The sequence below is a fragment of the Ylistrum balloti genome, unplaced genomic scaffold, assembly GCF_031769215.1.
Source record: "Ylistrum balloti isolate Yb309-2 unplaced genomic scaffold, AGI_CSIRO_Ybal_v1 Utg370574, whole genome shotgun sequence".
Taxonomy (NCBI): domain Eukaryota; kingdom Metazoa; phylum Mollusca; class Bivalvia; order Pectinida; family Pectinidae; genus Ylistrum; species Ylistrum balloti.
The window spans coordinates 1,079,697-1,103,882 of record NW_026782359.1 but is presented as its reverse complement, the minus strand read 5'-3'; the positions used below and the strand labels follow the sequence as shown (position 1 = coordinate 1,103,882).

The 24,186-nt window shown below is 33.0% G+C and overlaps 1 protein-coding gene across 2 annotated transcripts in view; it reads left to right on the top strand.

The window, feature by feature from the left end:
- Positions 1–20,615, top strand: part of LOC132556507 (nicotinamide/nicotinic acid mononucleotide adenylyltransferase 1-like) — a 58,037-nt gene extending 37,422 nt beyond the window's left edge. The window contains exons 6-10 of one of the 2 annotated variants that reach the window (XM_060220915.1): positions 166–267; positions 652–710; positions 969–1,064; positions 12,630–12,900; positions 20,068–20,615. In XM_060220915.1, coding sequence (XP_060076898.1) covers positions 166–267; positions 652–710; positions 969–1,064; positions 12,630–12,900; positions 20,068–20,115 — 576 coding nt within the window. In that variant the 3' untranslated portion in view covers positions 20,116–20,615. The remainder of the gene's footprint in view (positions 1–165; positions 268–651; positions 711–968; positions 1,065–12,629; positions 12,901–20,067) is intronic. The other variant, XM_060220916.1, reaches the window with a different exon arrangement.
- The last annotated feature ends 3,571 nt before the right edge of the window (positions 20,616–24,186 follow it).

Here is a 24,186-nt window from a genome sequence, read left to right as displayed (position 1 = left end):
TGATAAGGCCATGGAATGTCACAGTTTTATGTAGGTTTTCTGATAAGGCCATGGAATGTCACAGTTTTATGTAGGTTTTCTGATAAGGCCATGGAATGTCACAGTTTTATGTAGGTTTTCTGATAAGGCCATGGAATGTCACAGTTTTTTGTTGTTTTTTCACAGATAGAAGATATAGTCAGCAATCACGGTCTTGTGTGTATTACAAGAGCAGGCTCCGATCCAAGGAAATTTATCTATGAATCCGACATTCTTAGCAAATACCAGGTAAGTTTACCATAGTAAAGTTTTAAAAAACTATCAACCCTGTTAGTTAACCATGTCTGTGTCCGGTAACCAAGTTAACTGTGTCAGGTAACCATGTCTGTGTCAAGTAACTACTGGTGTATCAACTGTGTCAGATCACCATGTCAGCCATGTCCAGTAATCATGTCAACTGTGTCGGGTAACCATGTCAACTGTGGCAGGTAACCATGGCAACCATATCAGGTTATGCGATGCAAGATTGTAACTTGAATTTGTCTTTTATGAGCAAAATGTGTAGTAAACATTCATTTGATCAAATTATTTTGCTGAAATCTAAGATATCTTTAATAGATCATTACCAAATTATAATATCACACATGGTTTTCAAGATTTTTATTTTCATAGGAAAACATTTTCATTGTGACGGAATGGATAGAAAATGATATAAGTGCTACAAAAATCCGGTAAGTAAGTCTACTGTTTTTGTAGTTATCACAACATAAGTGTGAATGTATTTTATTTGTTTTCAAAGTGCCTTGAAAGCTTTTGATTAGTCCAAGTTGAAAAGATACTTACGTTTTACATGAAATGGAATAATGTATTTGATCAAAGTCAATGCTACTTGTTACAGAAGTTTCGTTTTACTCTACATGAAATGTTCTAATATTATCGTAATGATATGACTTTGTAAATGAGTAAATAGGAAAAGTATCTATTTGTAGGCGAGCAATTCGACGAGGAGAGAGTGTGAAATATCTGATACAGGACCCAGTGATTGACTATATCAAGGAACACGGTTTATATGGGGTGTCCAACAAGTAAGGGTGACCTCTAGCCTCCCAAGTGACATTGTCACCTTTGTTGCATGTTTTATAGAAGTTTTATCTCTTTTGTTTCACCTGTTCTACTTTCGTTTTCACGAATTTCACGCCTTTGTGTTCAGGCTTTGGGAAAGATGGAAAGATGATATTTATCAATTAAAACTGAGCCATGGGTTATGGTACCATAGAAAATGTAGTGGTAACAAATACACATGGAAGAACAAGACATTTTCATACACAATTGTTTGTTTAGACTATATATATACATTCTGATTTCTCAAATGTTGGACACAAATAGTAATTTAATATATTTTTTTTGTGGAATGCCATGTGTAATGACAAGTGCCTGCACACTCCAGTGGCCACAGTTGATTAAATCCATCATGTCAAGGTTATTGTTAGTGACAGTAATGTGTGAATAATGATTTGAGAATTGATACGATTCTGAGAGAAAACATCAGCCGTGATATGGTAATGTTCACACATTAAAGTTCTTTGCTGTGGGCAATATATAAACTTCAACTGTGGTAAGTTACTGTCCTGAAAGTATATTTACTGTGTTAACTGTCCAGAAAGTGTATTAACTGTGGTAAGTTACTGTCCTGAAAGTATGTTAGCTGTGTTAACTGTCCAGAAAGTGTATTAACTGTGGTAAGTTAGTGTCCTGAAAGTATGTTAGCTGTGTTAACTGTCCAGAAAGTGTATTAACTGTGGTAAGTTACTGTCCAGAAAGTACAATACCTGTGATCTGTTGTCCATAACTATCCAGAGAGTATGCTAACTGTGGCCAGTACCTGTCCAGAAAGTATGTTAATTGTATCAGATGTCCAGAAAGTGTATAACCTGTTGTCAGTAACTGTTCTGAAAGTGTATTAGTTGTGATTATTGTCCAGGAAATGTATTAGCTGTTGCCAGTAATTGCCCAGATATTGATATGGTCAGTAGGAGTGTGCAGGTGTCTGTCTAGGACTGTACATGAACCCCAATATACCAACATACAATTGTATATGAACTGTCTGCAGCCATGCTATAACTTGAACTAATAAATATAATACATTATCTGTTAAATCTTCCATGTATTTCTGTTAATCATCTACTGTCAGTATAATATCCATGACAAACCAATAAGATGATATTTTGGTGTGTGCTATGTTCTGTTGCTGTTTGTACATTCCTAATGATCTCACTAGTAAGATAATCAAACATTTTTCAATGTCCATATAGAGATCAATGGTGATGATAATGTGCTCATCTGAATGTGTTTTCTGGTGTTTAAAGATCTCAACAAGCCTGGAATACAGCAGAAAATAAGAAATTATTTTGTAATGTGTACTAGGAAACTAACAAAAAAATAAATTAATATCGAAACTTCTGGCACATTGATTTCTGTAATCTGGGAACATTGTCTCTCTCTCTCTTTTGAATGTTTAGTATTAAGCCATTGAGATCTAATTCTTCAAAAAGAAAGATTAATATAATGAGGTAGGTTTATCATAGCCTATTGACTGTCTCTACTAGGTTCTGATTGGTACTATATAAACAAACTTACTATACACATCATTTTTGTGAACTGATGTCTTTGTTATTTAAACATCTAACCTTTAAACATTGCTGAGTCTTTACAAAAAAAATTTTGTACCATTAACTTGATACCACCTGAAAGTTGAGAGATGAAGTTTGTTGGCATATAGGTATCAGAATGGCACTGTCCATTTGTACAAGTTTAATAAATTCCTGATAAATTGCCATCTATGATAATTGTCCAGCTGTGATTGTGTCTGTTTCAATTCATTTCTCAGAATTATTCCCCTTGAATGAATCATGACATAAAGTTTGTCCAGACTTAAAACTGATTTTATCTCTTGACCAATTTTAAAGACACCAGTTTTTTTGATGGATTTTGATGAAACTTCGTATGCAGCCTTGTATTGAAAAGGTCGCAGACAACAGTCACAGTTAACTTGATTATTTAAGTGGAATATGAACAGATTTTGATGAAGTTGGGTGTGAAGTCATACATTTATAAGATCTTGAATGAGTGTGACAATATGACTGATTCAGTCCTGATTTACAGAATTATGGCCATTTGCAGTTCAAGTTCAGTTGTGATTAATTAGGTACCCATTTAGGCCGAGGGCACTTTCAATTCATTTTCCATCTTGATAACTGAAGTTATATTGTAGTTTTGATATCTTTTATAAAATTGTTGGAAAGTAGGACGTTCAATTTTGCTCTTCTCTTAGTTGTTTAGATTATGGCTTCTCCAGCTTGTGAAATTTTAGGCAGTGTAGTGTGTATGATATTCTTATCATTATAAGACCTTGTTATGTGTTATATCACCTGTATAAATATCAGTTTTTATTTTTCTCAGGAAATTTTTGTGCCGAATTAGAGCTGTCTTGCATTGCATAGTTTTCTGTACCTGTGAAAACCCACCATCATCTAGGTACAAATTGTGTCAGTTTTTGTTTATTTTTGTTGCTGTTACATCTTTATTTCATTGTGTTCTGGATTAGATATATCCCTCAGTATTGTTTTTGCATGACTTCTTAATGTAAAATATAGTTAATCTATGCCAGAGATTAAGGTAAAGGTATTTTGTCTTAAATGTGATAACAGATCACATGAAGGAAAAGACAGTGACCAACATTAAAGTTGTAACTGAGTAACTTTTATATCACACTCTAGCATGCCTAGTCCAGCATTTAATGTTACTATACAAAGTATTGTTTTACAATATGATGCGGTGTATAGTGGACGACCCTCTGTCCCTGTTTAAGATGGTGATATTTGGTTCCTAATTTCTGGTATCTGAGCTAGTTTTAAGGAAGCAAATAGTCCTGCAAAACTAACAAATAAGAAAATAGTCCTACAGAACTATCAAATAAGAAAATAGTCCTACAGAACTATCAAATAAGAAAATAGTCCTACAGAACTATCAAAAGAAATAGTCCTACAGAACTATCAAAGAATGAAATAGCCCAGTAGAACTAGCAAAGAAGAAACTATTCCTGCAGAACTCTCAAAGAAGAAAATAGTCCTACAGAGCTATCAAAGAAGAAAATAGTCCTGCAGAACTATCAAGGAATGAAATAGTCCTGCAGAATGATCAAAGAATAAAATAGCCCAGTAGAATTATCAAGGAATGAAATAGTCCTGCAGAACTATCAAAGAAGAAAACAGTCCTGCAGAACTATCAAAGAATAAAATAGCCCAGTAGAACCATCAAAGAAGAAAATAGTCCTGCAGAACTATCAAGGAATGAAATAGTCCTGCAGAATGATCAAAGAATAAAATAGCCCAGTAGAATTATCAAGGAATGAAATAGTCCTGCAGAACTATCAAAGAAGAAAACAGTCCTGCAGAACTATCAAAGAATAAAATAGCCCAGTAGAACCATCAAAGAAGAAAATAGTCCTGCAGAACTATCAAGGAATGAAATAGTCCTGTAGAACGATCTAAGAATAAAATAGCCCAGTAGAACTATCAAAGAAGAAAATAGCCCAGTAGAACTATCAAGGAATGAAATAGTCCTGCAGAACGATCAAAGAATAGAATAGCCCAGTAGAACTATCAAGGAATGAAATAGTCCTGCAGAACGATCAAAGAATAGAATAGCCCAGTAGAACTATCAAGGAATGAAATAGTCCTGCAGAACGATCAAAGAATAGAATAGCCCAGTAGAATTAGCAAAGAAGAAACTAGTCCTGTAGAACTATCAAAGAATGAAATAGTCCTGCAGAACTTACAAAGAAGAAAATAGTCCTGCAGAACTATCAAAGAATGAATTTGTCCTACAGAACTATCAAAGAAGAAAAAAGTCCTGCAGAACTATCAAATAAGAAAATAGTCCTACAGAACTATCAAATAAGAAAATAGTCCTACAGAACTATCAAATAAGAAAATAGTCCTACAGAACTATCAAATAAGAAAATAGTCCTACAGAACTATCAAATAAGAAACTAGTCCTACAGAACTATCTAATAAGAAAATAGTCCTACAGAACTATCAAATAAAAAAATAGTCCTACAGAACTATCAAATAAGAAAATAGTCCTACAGAACTATCAAATAAGAAAATAGTCCTACAGAACTATCAAATAAGAAACTAGTCCTACAGAACTATCTAATAAGAAAATAGTCCTACAGAACTATCAAATAAGAAAATAGTCCTACAGAACTATCAAATAAGAAAATAGTCCTACAGAACTATCAAATAAGAAAATAGTCCTACAGAACTATCAAATAAGAAAATAGTCCTACAGAACTATCAAATAAGAAAATAGTCCTACAGAACTATCAAATAAGAAAATAGTCCTACAGAACTATCAAATAAGAAAATAGTCCTACAGAACTATCAAATAAGAAACTAGTCCTACAGAACTATCTAATAAGAAAATAGTCCTACAGAACTATCAAATAAGAAAATAGTCCTACAGAACTATCAAATAAGAAACTAGTCCTACAGAACTATCAAATAAGAAAATAGTCCTACAGAACTATCTAATAAGAAAATAGTCCTACAGAACTATCAAATAAAAAAATAGTCCTACAGAACTATCAAATAAGAAACTAGTCCTACAGAACTATCAAATAAGAACAAGAGAAATTTATATAAGCTAATAGCCTATTTCACAATTGTAAAATAAACAAAAAATTATATTTAGATTTCTAAAACTGACCTGTGAAAAGTTCGGTACATGCACATTTTTAGTCCTTGTTTAATGTTAAGTTAATGTGATCAATTGAACTTTATGGAATATAATTGAAAATATGAGGGAGAATGTAAAAAATGGAGCCTTGTAAGGAAAGCAATGGCTGTTTTCACAAATACTCAATATTTCACGGTATAGAGTAGGAGAAATATGTAACAGGACATTTGTCTTCATATTCCCACAGCTATTGTGACATGATGTTCAACCACAAACTTAAGTATTATCAGTATTGAGATAAATATTTATGTATGAATTCTTCCTGATGCACTGTTTTTGTTTGTTGGTTGTTTTTTTTAAGAATGGATGGAACTATGAATTCCTCTGTAGTAAATTTATCAGACTGTTACAGCTCATGTTGTAAGATGGTCAGGATGAAATTCTGATACTAAGCTCATATGTATGTTCTCATGTTCATGCACAATTTTTCCAGTTCTAATGAACCTTGTCCACTCAGCTCATGATGAAGATAATAACATCCGCTGCGATATTGTTCTAAAATTGGGACTGTCACTTAACATCTTTTTGTTCTCCAAAAATACATATCTGTGTTAGATATATGGTCTGACACTATGGATTTTTTTAAAATTAGTAATTCATTGCAAATGTACATAGTACTTCACAATTGGAGTTTCTTAAATCATTTACAATAAGGACAAGAATTATTCTTAATAACATGTTAACAAGTATAACAAGCCCTGGCATAGACAGAATTAAGTGTAAAATTGTGATAATTTTTATGCATTAATGAATATGCATGAGAGGTAATGATTGATGAATATGCATGAGAGAGAATGATTGATGAATATGCATACTATAGAATAATTAAGTATTTTGTGATACATGTATATAGACAATAGTATTCATAATAAAGTGATATAAATTTTCTATCGTGCTGTTTTTTACTATATTGTTTTTTATCCTTTGTGTTAAATGTATTAAGTTTGCATGTTTTTATTGCTATCATTATGTAGCTATTAGATATTTAAATGTTTTCTGTGGATAATGTAGCTTTTATATATGAAACATTACCTGGTTATGTGTTAATGAGAGCCAAAACATTAACAGATCTGGACTATTTTATTGGATCAGAAGATATGATAATGAGCATCACAAAACTATCACTGTATTCTTATCACATTCTATTATGCCTTGTGTAACAGTTGTCAAGGTTATATGCACAACCAGATTGACAATAACAAAGATAAACATCGACATCCTCAAGAAGTGATAGACATTCTCAAAAACTTACTGACATGTCCAAGAAGTGCCTGACATACTCAAGAATTTGCTGATATGTCAAGAAATGACTGACATGCTGAAAAAATTACTGACATGCTCATGAACTTACTGACATGCTTAAGAGTTTTAACTCACCATCATCAGATGGTGGGTTATTGGTAAACAATTTTTGTTATTGCTATTTCTTGCGAAGTACTTAATGTATCTTTCTCAAATTGCATATGTAGGTTCCCCTTGGTCCCTAGTTGTGCCTGTTTGATTTTGAGCCTGATCAAAACAATGAAATGGCCAAAAGGCAGTCATCTTGGATTTTTTCATTGAAGATTTTAATTGCTGTTTCTTGTAAAGGAAGAGATGGATCTCTCTCTCATTTCATATGTAGGTTCTTTATGGTCCCTTGTTGTGCTTATGTAATTTTGGAACTGATTAGAAAAAGGAAATGGTTGAAAAGTGGCCATCTTGGATTTTGGCTTTGAAAAATTGTTATTGCAATTTCATGAGAAAAGTACTTTATAGATCTTTCTTGTAGGTTCCCTTTGGTCCTTAGTTGTGCCTGTCTGATTTTGGTACTGATCTGAAAAAACAAAATGGCCAGCAGGTGACCATCTTGGATTTTGACTTTGTAAGTTTGTTATCACTGTTTCTTGAGAACCACTTTATAGATCTTTCTCAAATTTCTTGTATATGTTCCTTTAGGTCCCTAGTTGTGCTTGTTTGAGTTTGGGACTTATCAGAAAAACAGAATGGCAGAAGAAGCAATCTTGGGATTTTGCGTAATAAAGATTGTTATTGCTATTTCTTAAGAAGCGCTGAATGGATATATATCTCTCAAATTTCATACATATGTTCTTTTTGGTCTCTCCTTGTGCTCATTTGATTTTGGGACTGATCTGTTTCCAAAAAAACACTTTGGATCTGGCAGGTAAAGATTATCATCACTGTTTTTGCAAAGGAATGTCTTATCATTAAGAGCAGAAACAGAGAAGAGAAAAGAAGGGAAAAGATTCAACATTCAAAGAGCATATAAAGATCAAAAAATGGTGGGCAGTCCTCTGGGATTGTTTGTAATGACATGCTCAAAAACAGACTGACATGCTCAAGACAAGAACTTACTGACATGCTTGAGAACCTACTGACATTCTCAAGATTTTACGGATAGGCTAAAGAACTTACTGATATGCTCAAGAGTTTACTGACAAGCTGGAGACCTGACTGACCTGCTCAAAAAAGACTTATATGCTCAAGAACTTAAATGCTCAAGAAATGACCAACATGCTCGAGAAATGACAAACATGCACACGAACTGACAGACATGCTTAAGAAATGACCAACATGCTCAAGAACTGACTGACATGATCACAAACTGACTGACTTGCTCAAGAAATGATTGACATGCTCAAGAAATGACCGACATGCTCAAGAAATGACCAACATGCTCAAGAACTTGCTTGCTCATTTTCAAGAACTGAATGATATTGATAAGGAAGAACTTATTCACATACACAAAAACTTAGTCATATGTGCTGATGCTGACTGATATGTTCAGTGAATAAATGATATGCTTAAGAACTGACTGATTTATCAAAAGAAAAATTCTAGGAATACAAAATGATTAATATGTTGTAAATTGGTTACATGAGGAAACACACATAAAATGGTATAGAGTTCATAATGTATCAAGATTAACCCCCTAATATTAACGTCTTGTCATGATACGTCCTGAATAGAAAAGCTACCATAGATATCATATACAACAAGCTTTCTGCTTTTTACCAGTTACTGTCTTGTAACATACACTGAGTAAGGCAGCAAGCAACCTCAGACTGAAAGTAATGTATTATTAGGTGTTAGGTTTCTACATAAGTTTATGGTAGACTGGTTCATTATCAGCCACAGGATTATTGTTGAATGGATATGGTAATGAAAAGTCATCAGCAAAAATTCGGCTGATAACCTGTTATAGGCACAACAGATAGCTGTCAGACATGGGAACTACCTTCTATCACTCAGTGTGGCTATCATTCCATGACAGTGACACACTTCATATTTCATCTACAGGAATTGTGTACTGAAACCAAAATACATTATGCTACACTACTTAAATGTTTCATTTAGTGCACAATATACAGACACTACAACATGTAAACTCCCTACTAACACTACAATACTTAAACATTCCATTTTTACAGTATACAGACACTACAACATGTATACTCCCTACTAACACTACAATACTTAAACATTCCATTTTTACAGTATACAGACACTACAACATGTATACTCCCTACTAACACTACAATACTTAAACATTCCATTTTTACAGTATACAGACACTACAACATGTATACTCCCTACTAACACTACAATACTTAAACATACCAAATTTTGCTGGTTCATGGGAATCAGCCACACTCCCTATTTTCCACATTTTCAATGCAAAGACCAACATTCAGGAATAAGTCTGTACCCCAGTTTTAAAGATTTCCTATCCACCATAAAAAAAGTGAAAATTATGTTGTTAAAATAATAGCTTTCTTTTTTTTTTTTTTTAAAGGAGAAAGACTGAGAGTTTTTAAAGAAAAACAACATTTTTTTCACAGAGAAGTTATATTTTCTGGCAAAAGCATTGTTATAAACACACCACCTGCACTAGCAAAAACTAACTACTGGGTACTGAATCTACAATATATATACAAATTAACTACAACATGTGCTCTATTTGATAACTACTATTATACATGGACTTTTACACTGCTTTTCATGGTTGTGGCTTTGGTCAATGTTAAATGGACTGTTAAATTGGTAATAGGCTGTACGTAAGTAAAGAAACAAATACAACCATAAAAGTAAATGTGTTTTCATGTTCTTTGGGAAATTGATGAAATGAGAATATTGGTTGCCATTAACATTTCCTGCTAAGTAGTCTTGATAATTATAAGGAGTTAGCAAGTGGTTGATAAAATGATTTAAAGTTTCCTTCCTCTGTCCTTAATGAAAATTGCACCAACACTTGTTATGTCCCCATCAATTTATTGGGAGGGGAGGTTGGGGGCATAAAGTGTTACTTATTTCTCTTCATCGATTGAGTCATGTCATTTTTACTCATGTCTCATCTCATTGCAACATCAATGACATGACCATCAGCACTTCTGAACAGACTTGGTTAATATATTTTCGCCAAAGTATTTCTAACATGAATTTCCACACATCATATTCTAGTCTGTGTAGGAGCAAGGGCATTCATGTCATATGCCTTAGATAGTATTCATGCAATTTTCACAAGGGGTTAAAAAAACATGTAATTTCTGGTATTGCATGACAATTCGTTCCTGGATTTATATATGTGTATTAATTTTCCCTGACACACAAGTAGGAAGTCAATACTATAATGAATTAATTTGAAAACTAGCAGTTGTCATGATACGTTGTATAAACACATCAGTCAATTTATCAAATTACTACAGAGATACATTAGGTCTACATTCTATGATATCAATGTACAATATCACAATACCTGAATCTAGTGGCCTTAAACCTTGTGTTTCTGATTTTACAATGTTGGCTTTACAATGTTTCCACACTGTTCTATTTATTAGATTTCCCTTGAGATGGAATTGAATTGAACTGGAAATATCCACTTAGCATATCCCAGATTGACCATTCAGGACCCATGAGTCCTTTTAACAGTTGCATTCTAATAGTAGGCACTGTTGGTTCTGTTGACTTTCTAACAGTTCCAATATCGACTTTAGTGCTATCCAAAGTTTAAAAAGGTGTTGACATTTATGATGAAGAATTTGTGCTTTGACATTGGGAGTAAAATACTTCTGTATTTTATGTTCGGTTTCTAGAAAGGGTGGCAAATTGAACTTTTCTGTGATCATAAGTGAGTGAAAACAAAAATGACAGAGCAATGATCTGAAAAGAATGTCAATATGTGCTAGAATGGGGGTCAATATTGCTTTAATTGTGGTATGTTCTAGCAGGTGTGTCAATATTGCTGTAATTGTAGTATGCTCTAGAAGAGGTGTCAACATTACTATAAGTGTGTTGCTTCATGGAAGGTGTGTCAACATTACTCTAACTGTGTTGTGTCGTACAAGGGGTGTCAACATAACTATAACTGTGTTGTGTTATAGAAGGGGTGTCAACATTACTATAACTGTGTTGTGTTATAGAAGGGGTGTCAACATTACTATAACTGTGTTGTGTTATAGAAGGGGTGTCAACATTACTATAACTGTGTTGTGTTATAGAAGGGGTGTCAACATTACTATAACTGTGTTGTGTTATAGAAGGGGTGTCAACATTACTATAACTGTGTTGTGTTATAGAAGGTGTGTCAACATTACTATAACTGTGTTGTGTTATAGAAGGGGTGTCAACATTACTATAACTGTGTTGTGTTATAGAAGGGGCATCAACATTACTATAACTGTGTTGTGTTATAGAAGGGGCATCAACATTACTATAACTGTGTTGTGTTATAGAAGGGGTGTCAACATTACTATAACTGTGTTGTGTTATAGAAGGGGCATCAACATTACTATAACTGTGTTGTGTTATAGAAGGGATGTCAACATTACTATAACTGTGTTGTGTTATAGAAGGTGTGCCAACATTACTATAACTGTCTTTTCTCTCTATTGTTGTAAAATTTTATCTTATCATCACTTCTACCAATTTCAATTAACACATGAAATGAAAAACTCACAAATATGAAATATGTTATCCAAGACAAATTAAATACCACAATATTTGTTATGCATGGTTGGCTCTCAGCTCAAGAGCATTTACACATTGAATTACAAGTTATTACAGATATCAATATGGGAACTGAATACAAAGAAATTTCTAATCATCTATTGATATGATTTAGCTCACAAAACAAAACAATACTTATATATAAGGAATGATTCCTTAGCCTGATGTAGGTAAAACAATGGATGAGTATTACCATAATGCAGTTATGTATTGTGTGTAAACTTTACTATATATACCTAACAATGAAATCTACCTGATGTAAGCCTTATATACAATGTTATTTACCATATATATCCTGCAATAAGGCCCTACCTGATAATAAGCCTACAAATATATATCAGTGTTTAGTAGATTTACCAATAAATTCAATGCCCAATAATAAGTAAAACCTAGCCTTTCAGTCAGAGGTAATGTGTTTGCCACTTGGAACTTTTTTAGGATAATAACAGGGTATTTTACAGTAATTTCTTTCACTAAGATATAATAACGACAGAGAGGCTACCTTCATAGCCATGATCACTTATTTTGAATGTTCGGATTGCACGACGGTCATGATCTTCAGGAAATTTACCCTAGAACATGGATTTGAAACACCTGTTTATTACATGTTGGATTACCCCTCCTGGATTTTCTCCCAAAACTCAAAACAGCAGTTGTTCCTCTAGTTGTGTTATTATAAATAAAAGCTCTACAGGTCTTAGGTTGTTTGTTGAACTTGTAAACGATGTCAAAAATTAAAATCAGGTTCATTTCATTTGTTCTAACAAAAAATGTACTGTTGTATCACGAATTCAATACAACAATTTCACAATTTTTTTTCTTTCCTTGTGCTTCCTGGGATACAGTAAGTATATCAATGATTTCCTAAAGTCGCCTGCAGATGATCCAACTATCTTCTCCGACTTTGTTGATGCTCCATTACATGTGGACCTTCCTGATGTGACACGTCAACCAGTGTCAAACCCTCGGACATATATGGAAGACAGTGATGCTCCACGATCACCAAAACGCCAGCTGAGCTCAGACCACTACGACGATTGTCCTAGATCTCCAAAGTCGCCGCGCAATGTGCCATGTATGACAGACATAGGGACTCTGGTGCGACGCGTGAGAAATGTACGAATAGCTTATAATATGTATGCACCCGAAACCCTTGTATGACCCTGGATGTGCTTCCAGTGACTTCAGTTTACGTGTGCAGACTGCTTTTTGGCATTTTCGTCGTATTCATTTCCTGCATTATGACATCAGCTTGACCAATCCTGACTACCAATTTACATGGAGAAAGGATCAATTTATGTCATATTAGTAATTACATTATTTTATTAAGGTTTCAAAAAAGTCAATAGTTACAATGTAGCATTGAAATGCAAAGACCAGCTTCATAAAAAGTGTTTCAGAAACATTTTTGTCATAGGCTTTAAGTGAAAATCAGGGTTACATCCATTTTAAACCTCTCAGTTATCATTCTCCCAATCTAAATACCACCTAGCCATATAACTGTACATAGACCTTTCACACGCTTTGATCTGTCTAGTAGGAATTGATTTTAGGTTACATTACGTTATCATACAGTTTACCTATCTATGTAAACAATCAGGATGCCAGATAATGATACAGTCCGAGCATCGCTGAACAAGATGTTTCAATCTGATAGCCTTGTTCTGATCCGCAATCAAAGACATTGCTTCTCTCCCGGACCTGGTACCTCATGCTTCCCATTGTCTACGTGTAGGTGAAGGAAGATCATTATTCTATACAATCGTACATTGCATTCAATTAATGTATTCTTGTCTCTGTAGAGAAATTGCTGATTCAAGCAAATTTAGTGCTCCCTACAATGTTTCTCCATCATTAATATAGGAAACCAACAGTGCACTTCCAAATCGTATTCAGGTAGTCCAAACAAAATTGAGTAAATATTGTTGAACCCATTTGAATTATGCAAAATTATGCTTATGAAAATAGATTTGGGTTAAATATAACTATAAGAGTCAACATCCCCCAAAATCACAATAAATTAAGGCAGGAAAAAATAGCTGTAAGATGCAATTTACTTCATTGTTAGGCTGTATCTAATTCTAAACGAGTAAGGAAAGGTGATCTTCTCTTGTGTGTCTATTGTGAAATCCTTTGATTTACATGTGCCTTCACAAGATATGATATTAGTGTTTAGTAAGGAGATTTACAGAGACAAGGAAATGATCATATAGAAATCCTGTAGAATATAAATAACACTTTGGAAGGCTGTGAATTGAATTTCTCGGTCCTTAATATCCCTCACAGTATTATATCTTCAAATCAATCTGTATTTTTATCATTATGAAGGTACTTGAAATCATCAAGTACACTCTTGTTATTAGCATCATGTAATTAGACTTATTAAAAGTTCAACTGGTCGTCATCTCCTTTTAATCATAGTAAAAATGTGTCACAACAGCTCCAGCTCCTTTATTAAGGTTGGCAGATATTCATATATGTACATATCATAATTTTCTGACATATGGAAAGTAAACTTTCTCACAAGATCAAAGAAATTAAGAACTATAAGCTTAACTTGAAAGTGTCTAGAAGTATTTATGATTTCTAAGTGTCAATGAATTTAATAAGAGTATGGTTACCTTATCAGTGACAGTCTTCACACATCTTGTGAGGCATTATGATAATGTAGGACAATCAGCATAAGACATCTACCTAATTTCTGTTTGTATTTTTTTTTTTTATTCCTTTCTGGTAAAACAATATTGGCCATGGTTTTATAGCACAATTTCATTAACACATTAAAGGTGTTTAATCAGTGGACAGCAAGATAGAATGTGTTAGCTAGATAATTCATGGCTGATTGGTAGCTTTGTATCATATATAGTTATATCCTGTGTCAATGTTCTATACAATAATACTCATGTAACATTGATTGTAAGTCCTCCATTGATTTGTCATCCAAATCTCATCAGTCCAACATCATATGTATTGAAGCATTTGATTGGTCAAGCATTGCATATGGAGAAAATGTCTTTGATCATTGGTTTTACAAGCCTGTTAATCATGGAGTCACAGGAAGAACATGAGAATCATTATATGATGGCATAGTTACCTGCTAAACATGAAAAAAAACCATAAATCATATGACTGGTTAAGCAGTAAAGGTAATCATACATTCAAATGGTCAAACATCCAGTTTTGGTAGTCAGTGTTTGGTCAAAATGAATTAAAAAGCACAATTGTCAGCCAGTGCCGAATGTAGTTATATATAGACAAGGATACAGGTATGGTATACTGCATATTTTATAGCTTCTCTGCTGATAATGAATTTTGATTTGAATCATTTACTTGTACATTCCTAGAAAATACACTGATACTATCAAATCTTCATCTGCCATTCATATAGGATTAATTACTAGGGAATCATTGATGTTTATTATTATGATACCCGTTTCATTACACACAATGGTGAGCCTTAACTGTACCTAAACATATGTATCAATGCACTGAAAAACATTGGTATTACCTGTACCTGCACTGGCTTACCTGCACACCTGCCTTTTTATGGTGTTTAGATAACACATGCATTTGTTGTGAGCTTCTTTTTTCAATACTGCCTTAGGTCCTTGACTTTTAAAAGATTTTGTCTGATTAACAGATGTTTTCTGTCACATCTGTTCAATATGCTACTTTGTTTATACAAATCCTCGCTTTTTTATCATTGCATACATATGTTTTAGTTCTTTCAGCCATGACTGGTAGACTTCATGATTTTGTTGAGCTAGAAAAATTGATTTTGTGAGAAATAGATAATTTAATCACATTAGCCCCTTGATTGGTGTATTATCTTTCTTTATCAACAAGCGTTCACTTATTTTGAAATAAAAATTTTAAGAAAAAAAATTTGTATCCAGGGATTTCCATCCTATTTATATGCTCTAGAAGAAAACCTTTGAATGGTTTTTTGGGGGCCTGGTTGAATAAAACTGTATAAGATAGTGAAATAAGATGCAAGATTGTACTGGAAGTTTTTCTTAGGAGACTATTTATCTGTTTTATGTTTTGTTACTGAAATGGCAAGCAGAATGCAAAATGAACTGGAAAAGAAGCTGATTTAAAGGATAAGTTTTGTTTTAGAAAGTTTTACAAGATGAAAGATTTTTTGGCTGTAATCACATTAAGTATGTAACTGTTCTGAAAACAGTACGTGTATATCATTATGTGGTGCTAGAAATTATTAGTATACTATGTTTGTATGTGATAACGTTGGAAGTTTGTCATATCACCTGCTGAGTAAAAAGAAATCAGAAAAATACTGCTGTAGATATGTATTACTTTTACTCATTATATTATTACCATAGAAATCCTAAACATATCAAAACTATTGATGCTGTGCTTACAGATCGAAACTTGTCTTGTTGTATACAGACCAAGTCAGTGTATTTAATTAGGAATGTAGGATCTAGATTTGTCATTTTCTTGAACATGTTTAATCAGTTTTGTAAGTTAATTAAATGAAAACATTGTATTAACTTATTATTGAATAAGGTGTACTAAATATAGATGTATATTGATTTGTAGAAACTGTGCACAAAATATCAATCACAAAATCAATTTTTACTTATATTGTAACTTTTGTCTGCTGAATGGGGTTAAACCTGTCTCATTTAAAAAGAAATGTTCTATAAATATGATTAATTTTATATCTGTTTTTATTTTTCATAATTTTCCTTTTAAATTTTGTGTTTTGATTATATGAATTACTGTTAAAGTGGTAGACAATTTATTATCTATGTATTGTCACAATCTTTTAAATGTTTTATCTACCTCATTTGTATATCTTTACCTCTTAAAGCATTTTTTTTCTTATTTTTTTTCTGGGGGCACACTATACCATACAAGCATTTTGAAAATATATGAATCATTGAAAAATGGGAAAAATAACGGATGTACCTGTATAGTATGAATTTTCTCCTGAAATGTTATAAACATATATATGTATTTACCTGCAAGTATTATTGTTTGTTTATTTACTAGTTAAGCATTTTATGATTTATGAATTAACATTTATGACAAAAGACAGGTGCCTCTGAGACTCGGTAATGTATGAAGTAAATTTTTAAGTGATTATGGAATTCTACCAGGTGATTAACCTCCATGATACTGCTGTTGAATATGTTGTCCAGTTTTCAGGTTCCTCTGTTGTTTCTGCTTCAGTAACGGTAAGATATGGTAGCTATGTCTTTGTTATACAGATGTACATTGAGTAAGTGGATACCTTTATATATGCATTAGTCATTTTATCCTCTATAAAATCTTACTTTCAGTTTAGTATATTTATATAAAGTGTAATGAACCCAAATACAAAATATTGTTATTATTTAATTTACAAAGTATTTATCTGTGTTACTGTTACTATATTGATATATATATATAGAGAGAGAGAGGGAGATAGATATGACCATATTAGTACCAATTGGCATTAATACAAGCATCTGCCTGAAGTCTTGTTTTATGTAATTAAGTTGTTTTAGAATTACCCAGTTAAGTACATGTACCTAAGCTCGAGTGATAATTATGAATTTTGTCTTTATAATATGCCAAAGAAAGTAATTATTTAAGTTCTCACTTCATAATTAATGGAAGCCATAATTTTATATCTTTGCATATTACAAGTATTGCACACCCTACTGCATTACATAAACTTTGTTCTATAAGCTCAATACAAGTCTAGTCAGCTACCATAATGACCCAGCATTATCACCACAAGGTATTAACCATTGGTTAATCTGTGTTCTCCAAAACAATAAAAAAAAATGCCAAAACAATCTGCAGTGCTTTTGGGGAAAGGGTCATATCACAACCCAAATATACAATACCCACTTCAGGTGAAAGAAATGTCCTTGTTTATAAAGGTCATCTGATCTGACAAAGGGTGGTGAAGGGTCCATAGAACACAGGGACAATGCCTTTGGTGAAATGTCACAATCTTAATTCATAAAGGTGAAGTTGGAGTTAATTAAGAAACAAATGCATTTGTTTTAAGAAAATGTTGTCACTCTTATACATCAAGTGCATATTTTGGTCAGCTGTTATAGATCAAATATTCATTTGTTTTCAAAAGTTAACTATTTTTCTTGTAAGTCAAGTGCAATTGCCTTCTGCAAAGGTCATGCAACCATTATCTTTCAAAAGTAGACTGTTCTCCATCTGATGTAAATTCTTTTAGATTGAATTCTTATCAAAATGGCAAAAAAGGAAAATTTATCTTTGAGGGCCAACTCATGTAAGTCAAGCGTCCTTTTTTGTCTTGAAGGGTGAAAAAAAAAAGGTCAAATATACATTTGTCTTCAAATGGTCAGCTGTTAGATGCCAAATGTACTTTTGTCTTCAAATGGTCAGCTGTTAGATGCCAAATGTACATTTGTTTACAAAAGTCAACTTGTTAAATTGAAATGCACTATTGTTTACAAGGGACTACTTGTACAGGTTAAATGTTCCTTTGTTTTCAAGGATTAACTTCAGTTGTAATCCCTAGTAAGGGCCCCCGCATCAAGAAAGGATGGTGTAATCGATTCCTAATATAGTACAAAATTATCCTTATTAGGTCACAACCATGCAGTGCTACTTTTCATGCTGCACTTACATATAAAGCCTTCTGTGCAATAGCCAATAGGGAGGGCCCTTCCTTGACATTGTTCTAGGTTTTTTTGCCCCTGTCTCTGAAAAGCATTAAAAATATCTTGCTGTAATTGCCTCCACAACATTTCAGTATTACAACAGACAAAATATATCTAAAAAAGAAAATTCCAACTAGCCCTGATGCAATAGAGACATGTATATATCAACTCTATAATAGGAGAAAAGTAGCTCAAGTATATACATGTATATACACATAGAAACTCTGAAGACCATACTAACCTACTAACTTCCTAACCTTATAACTTGTAAGCATGTACTTGGTTGTAATCATTTTCTTGTCATATAGCATTGCTTATATATTGGATATCCGGTGATGTCTCACAGAATATCTTAAAATAATGGTATGGTTAGTACAAACCTTTGTCCCAGTCAGTGTTACTCATCAGATGTCGAAAATTGTCAAAGTAAACATCTGAATACCTCTGTTGCACCTTTCTGTTACCATGTACTTACTGAGGACTATTTTGTTTAAATTAGTATACAAAACAAATGTAGTAAACCATACATGTACAAGTACTCTTGGTTATTTCATCTACAGGTATAACATAACTTATTGGAGGAAATTTCTAATAAAATAGTATTATCATATTGTCTATGAACACCTTTATGTGGACATGATAGAGGATATATCTGAATTTTTGATCTATGTATAAGATAAACAAGACCAAATTGACCTGTCCAGTTTATTTGGTCATCTGAGACAAAGGTGATCCTCTTTTGTCCAGCCTTGACTTCTTCTGGAAAACACTTGAATCAATTTATCAAAATTTTACAAAACCTCCCATGGCTGATGACAAACAAATATTGTAAATCATATGGTTCCGGAAGCCCAGGGCCTAAGTGCCAGGGTCAAAAACAGTCAAAATTATTGAAACTTCAAAATAATCATCACTAATGTAAAGGCCTTCAGAGGCTTAACCAAAATTGGAAGTTACATGATGGGAGGGTTTCATATTTCCCCTTGGGGAGGGATTAAAATTTAATATAGTTAATATAGGAAAATTTCATTTTTGTGATTAATTTGTTTATTTTCTTTTAGAAATAGCTGACAGTTTGATGAGATACACATGTTGACCTCAGCTGACACCCAGGGGCTGATGGGAGGGACCAAAAATGGGTCAAAATGACTGAAATTTCAAAGATGTTCTACTGCTTAGAGATAAAAGATTTTATATAGAAAAATTTAATTTTTGGGTGTAATTTCTTTCAGTTCAAACTTGGTTAGAAGCCTTACCATAGGACAGCACTTAATGTTATGCACAGTTTGCATTAACATCATGTGTACAATGTAGTTTAAGTTATCTCACTTTTTTGAACAAAATCATTTTTATGACAAGTTACAAGAAGCATTGAAATTCAGGTAACCATTCAGGCCCTTGAGCCTCCTGTATAAATGTTACAAAACAAAAGCAGAGGAAAGGGAACCAGTAGTAAAGAAAATTTGGCATATAGTAATCAGAATTTTGTGCTTTTTTTGAATGCTCCCACATATCTCCGGGCATTTAATACAATACATACAATATTTGTAGTTCTGCAGTTTAGACTGTTTATTTTTAGATATCACAGGAATACTGATTTCTCGATGTTTATACATTGCAGTACAACTTGTCCCGTGGGATCCCTCACCAGAAAATGGATCACCTCTAAGAAACAACAATGACTAAGACCGTGCGGTCTGGTGCATCGCTTGCTCTGTATTGTATTTGTCGTACTTTTGTTACACTTTGAAAGTATCAAATTACTGGTGTGAAAAACACTTCCTGCTACAACTTTAAACATGCACTATCACAGAACCATCTAGTTTGTGAAATATTTGTTGTGCTGTTGTAGTAGTACGAATTTTCTATTGACAATATGATTAAATTTCTTTCTATTAAATATTTATGTATGACCAAAGAAAGTCAACATTTGATATGCAATTCATGCTTAAGTACTTTTAACCATCTAAGATAATTTCCAATATTCTACAGTACCATCTAAATTTAATCCATATAGTTGAACAATTTTTTTCCACTTTAAATTTTCTTAATCAAAATTTAATATTTTATCTTTCATAGTAAGGCTGACCACAACATAACACAAATGTCCTATGGTTTGTTGATTTGGACATGTTGTTGTGTACGGTAGTGGTATGACAATGTACATTTATAGACCATTTAACATCTCTATATTGTAAAAATCCTTATATTTAGAAGGGTTTTGGTGATAAAGCCAATGCCGTTCAGATTTGTAGGTAGAATAGAGGATTTTTTTACTCCTCCTTGTATTTAATACAACTTAAACACAAACAGATTGCACCAGACCAGCCAGTTTAAACAGCAAGTACAAGTATACACTGTCATGCATAGTTAGTTGTACATTTAAATGAAATCTAGTGACAATGCCCTAAATAGAGTGTATACATTCAACACCAGGAAGTTTGGATTGTCAATAAAAGGATATTGCAATCCAACACTTGATATGTAAATTGTAACACATGATGTGGTTTGAAAATGTCTCATTTTTAATATTCAAAGGAGCATACTATATCAAATTAACAAGAGCTAGATAGAGATTGACTGTATGTAGAAACCTTGGCTCGTTAATGCTTTATTTAATAGTACATAGAGTGCCAAATTTCTTTACTTAGCCAACCACCATCAGATGGTGGGCTTTTCAAATTGTTCCATATCTGTGATCAGTCATGAGTGATCAGTCATGAGTGTGTTATCCATCATCTTTCCCATGGATCTTTCTCAAATTTTATATGAAGTTGCCTCTTGGTCCTTAGGTGTGCCCTTTGGTTTTTGGACTAATCAGAAAACAAAATGGCTGACAGGCAGTCATCTTGTTTTTTTATCAATAAAAAAGTTTATACCTATTTCTGGATAAATGCTTGAAGGATCTTCATGTATAGGTTCCACTTTCTCTGGAGTTTTGATTTTGGGTCTGAATTTTGATTTAACAGTTAGAAATAATTTATTGCTATCTCTTTATTGATATTCTCAAATTTCATATAATTATGAGCAAATAAAGGAAAGAAGAGAATAGAAGGGAAAAGAGCCAATTTAAAAATAATGAATAAAGGTCCTTTTCGATCTCTTGTCTTTATTTTTTAGGTCTGCCAAAGCCTGGATGTAGACAGATAATTAAAGTAGGTGGGTTGTTTCTTACATCTGAATCCCTCAAGAACAAGTGTTTAAATATGCCATCTTAGTAAGAGTGGAACACTTTTACATCATGTAGTGTTTATGGATATATCTAAATACCATTAGACTTGAGTTTTGTTTACAGTAGTTATGTTATATTGGATTGCCTCCCTTTACAAAGTGGTGAAATTTCAATGGAAACGCTAAAACAAATATATACCTCTTTCATTAAAAAAGTACATTCTCAGAATAATCGAAACATTGTCACTCAGATTCCTTCAAACAGTTATTTCTGCATGTCTTTGTTCAGGATGTTTTAATCCCTGTTATGCACTGGTATACATAATGTATATATCCATGTTAATTTATTTGTTGTTGTTGTTACATAGTTTTACTGCTGTATAGCTGATAAAATCATGCCCTATATAATTCCACAATAGGTCTTTAATCATCCTTTAATTATTTGTATTGTTATGTATTGTATGTTTAGATTTTATTAATATGACTCTTGTAGACTGGCCTGCTTCTATAATCTTAAGGAAATAAAACTGAAATTTTTGATCTCTTGAATATGTTAAGTGAAAGGGAAACAAAGCAGGCAAATACAACTACAGAACAAAGTAGCCAGTCTAGGACTCATCATATTTACAACAGGTTTTTTCAATTTTAATGTTTTGTTTTTTATTTATTTTTCTGATGGACACTAAAGCCATGCACACCTGTAGCTTACCTAATTCCCAACCAGAAACTGTAATCAGAATTCATTGTTAGAATATAGCTGTTTATTGGGACTGTTTCTTGTTTGATGATGATCACAAACATACTATATACTATTTATTTTTTCATTTATTTATTTATTTATTTAACAGGTTTTACATCATACTGTTTAATGTCCACTATCATTGCCTTTGGCTGTGGATGAGAAAAGATAGGAAAGTGAATAAAGATGAAATCATCCTATTTGTGATCAGAGTCACCATTTACTAGTGTGACTAATACATTGATCATGTCTAACAAACAACAGACCTGTTATGATTTATAAGCATTTGTAGTATTAGTACATAAATTCAAGGGAGTTAATTTGTAAGAACGGATATTTTCAATCACCATCAGTTCTGAAAAGCCATTTATCAGGGTGATCTCATAACTTAACATATACTAGAGAGAAATAAGGTTTCATAGTGAATAAACCTATGACAGGAATCTTGATATCTGTGTGTTATTAGATAGTATGATACACAAGGTATTAGATACAGGATAAATAAAAATACTATTTAGTTCTTTATATTTGTGGGATATTTACTTCCTTTTTATTTTCAGTCATAAAGATAACACAAATCAAATACACAGCAAACACTTACAGTGTGACAAATCTGTGGAGATGTATGTTGTTTATCTGTATACATGGATACCAGTGTATAGACATATGTAAAATTTAGTCCTCATCAACTAATGGCCAAAACGGGACAACCACAAAATATCTCCATAAACTGAACTGTTCAGTAAACCACTGTACTAGACTGACACAGTAAGCATAGACTAGGGCAATTATTACTGAGTAACATTGACAGTATCTATGGCAAGTGGTAATGCACTCACCTTTCACCTAGCCGTGAGGGGTTCGACTCCTGGAAGGGATGAGAAAAGGTAAGGGTCACTTGCCTGGCCATGTGTGTTATCCACTGGGTACTACAGTTTCCTCCCACAATAAGACCCCTCGCGCGCTTACATCCGGGCCAACAAGAGTGATTAGTATAAGTTGACATAACTTGTTTCGCAATTGTTGTAAAATGAATAAAGTTTATGTTTATTTAGTATCTGTGTATCATATATATATTTGTGTGCTTAGATATTAGGATGGGGACCATGTGATGTCTTTTGTTTTTACCTTTGTTTTTCACCCTGGATATTTTCAAACAATTTTTATTTAGTTTGACTGTCCACTTCAATTTTTACATGAACATAATTGCTGAATAAAAGACCAATTTCACAATGATTCACCTAGTTTCAACTCTGAAGTTTCCCAGTAATATTTCAAATTCAAACATTCTCCACTCAACTAGCTTATCAAGATCACATACCTACTTTTCAAACATGCCGAGTTTTTCCAAGACCAATAAGGCATTGAATTTCAATGTTTCACTCTTAGTACTTGATAAGACTGTAAAGAGACAGTGGTCGCCCTACTCATACAGGTTGCATCACCTAGCGTCTATGTCCTAGTGGTGGTCGGAGGGTCATGCCGGGGTGATTTGGGCCCAGTCACCTCTATGGTCGCCTCCACCGCTAGTGTACAGTCATGGGTGATGTATACTACCTGGTACTAGTGAGGTTTAAATCTGCTGAATCGTACTAGTTCTTGTCAGGAAATATAACAATGTAGGATAGAAGATTTTTAAAATTAAAAACAATTCACAATATACGCTTCTCTTTAGGAGAATGTTAAAATTGTCCTGTCATGTATGTCTTTTTTTCTAGTTATGTCTTTGCCATTTACCTTGAACCTCCATACAATATTCTGTGTTATGATTAATATAAAAAACATACATACATACATAATAAATGTCCAGAATAAGTGATCATAGAATTC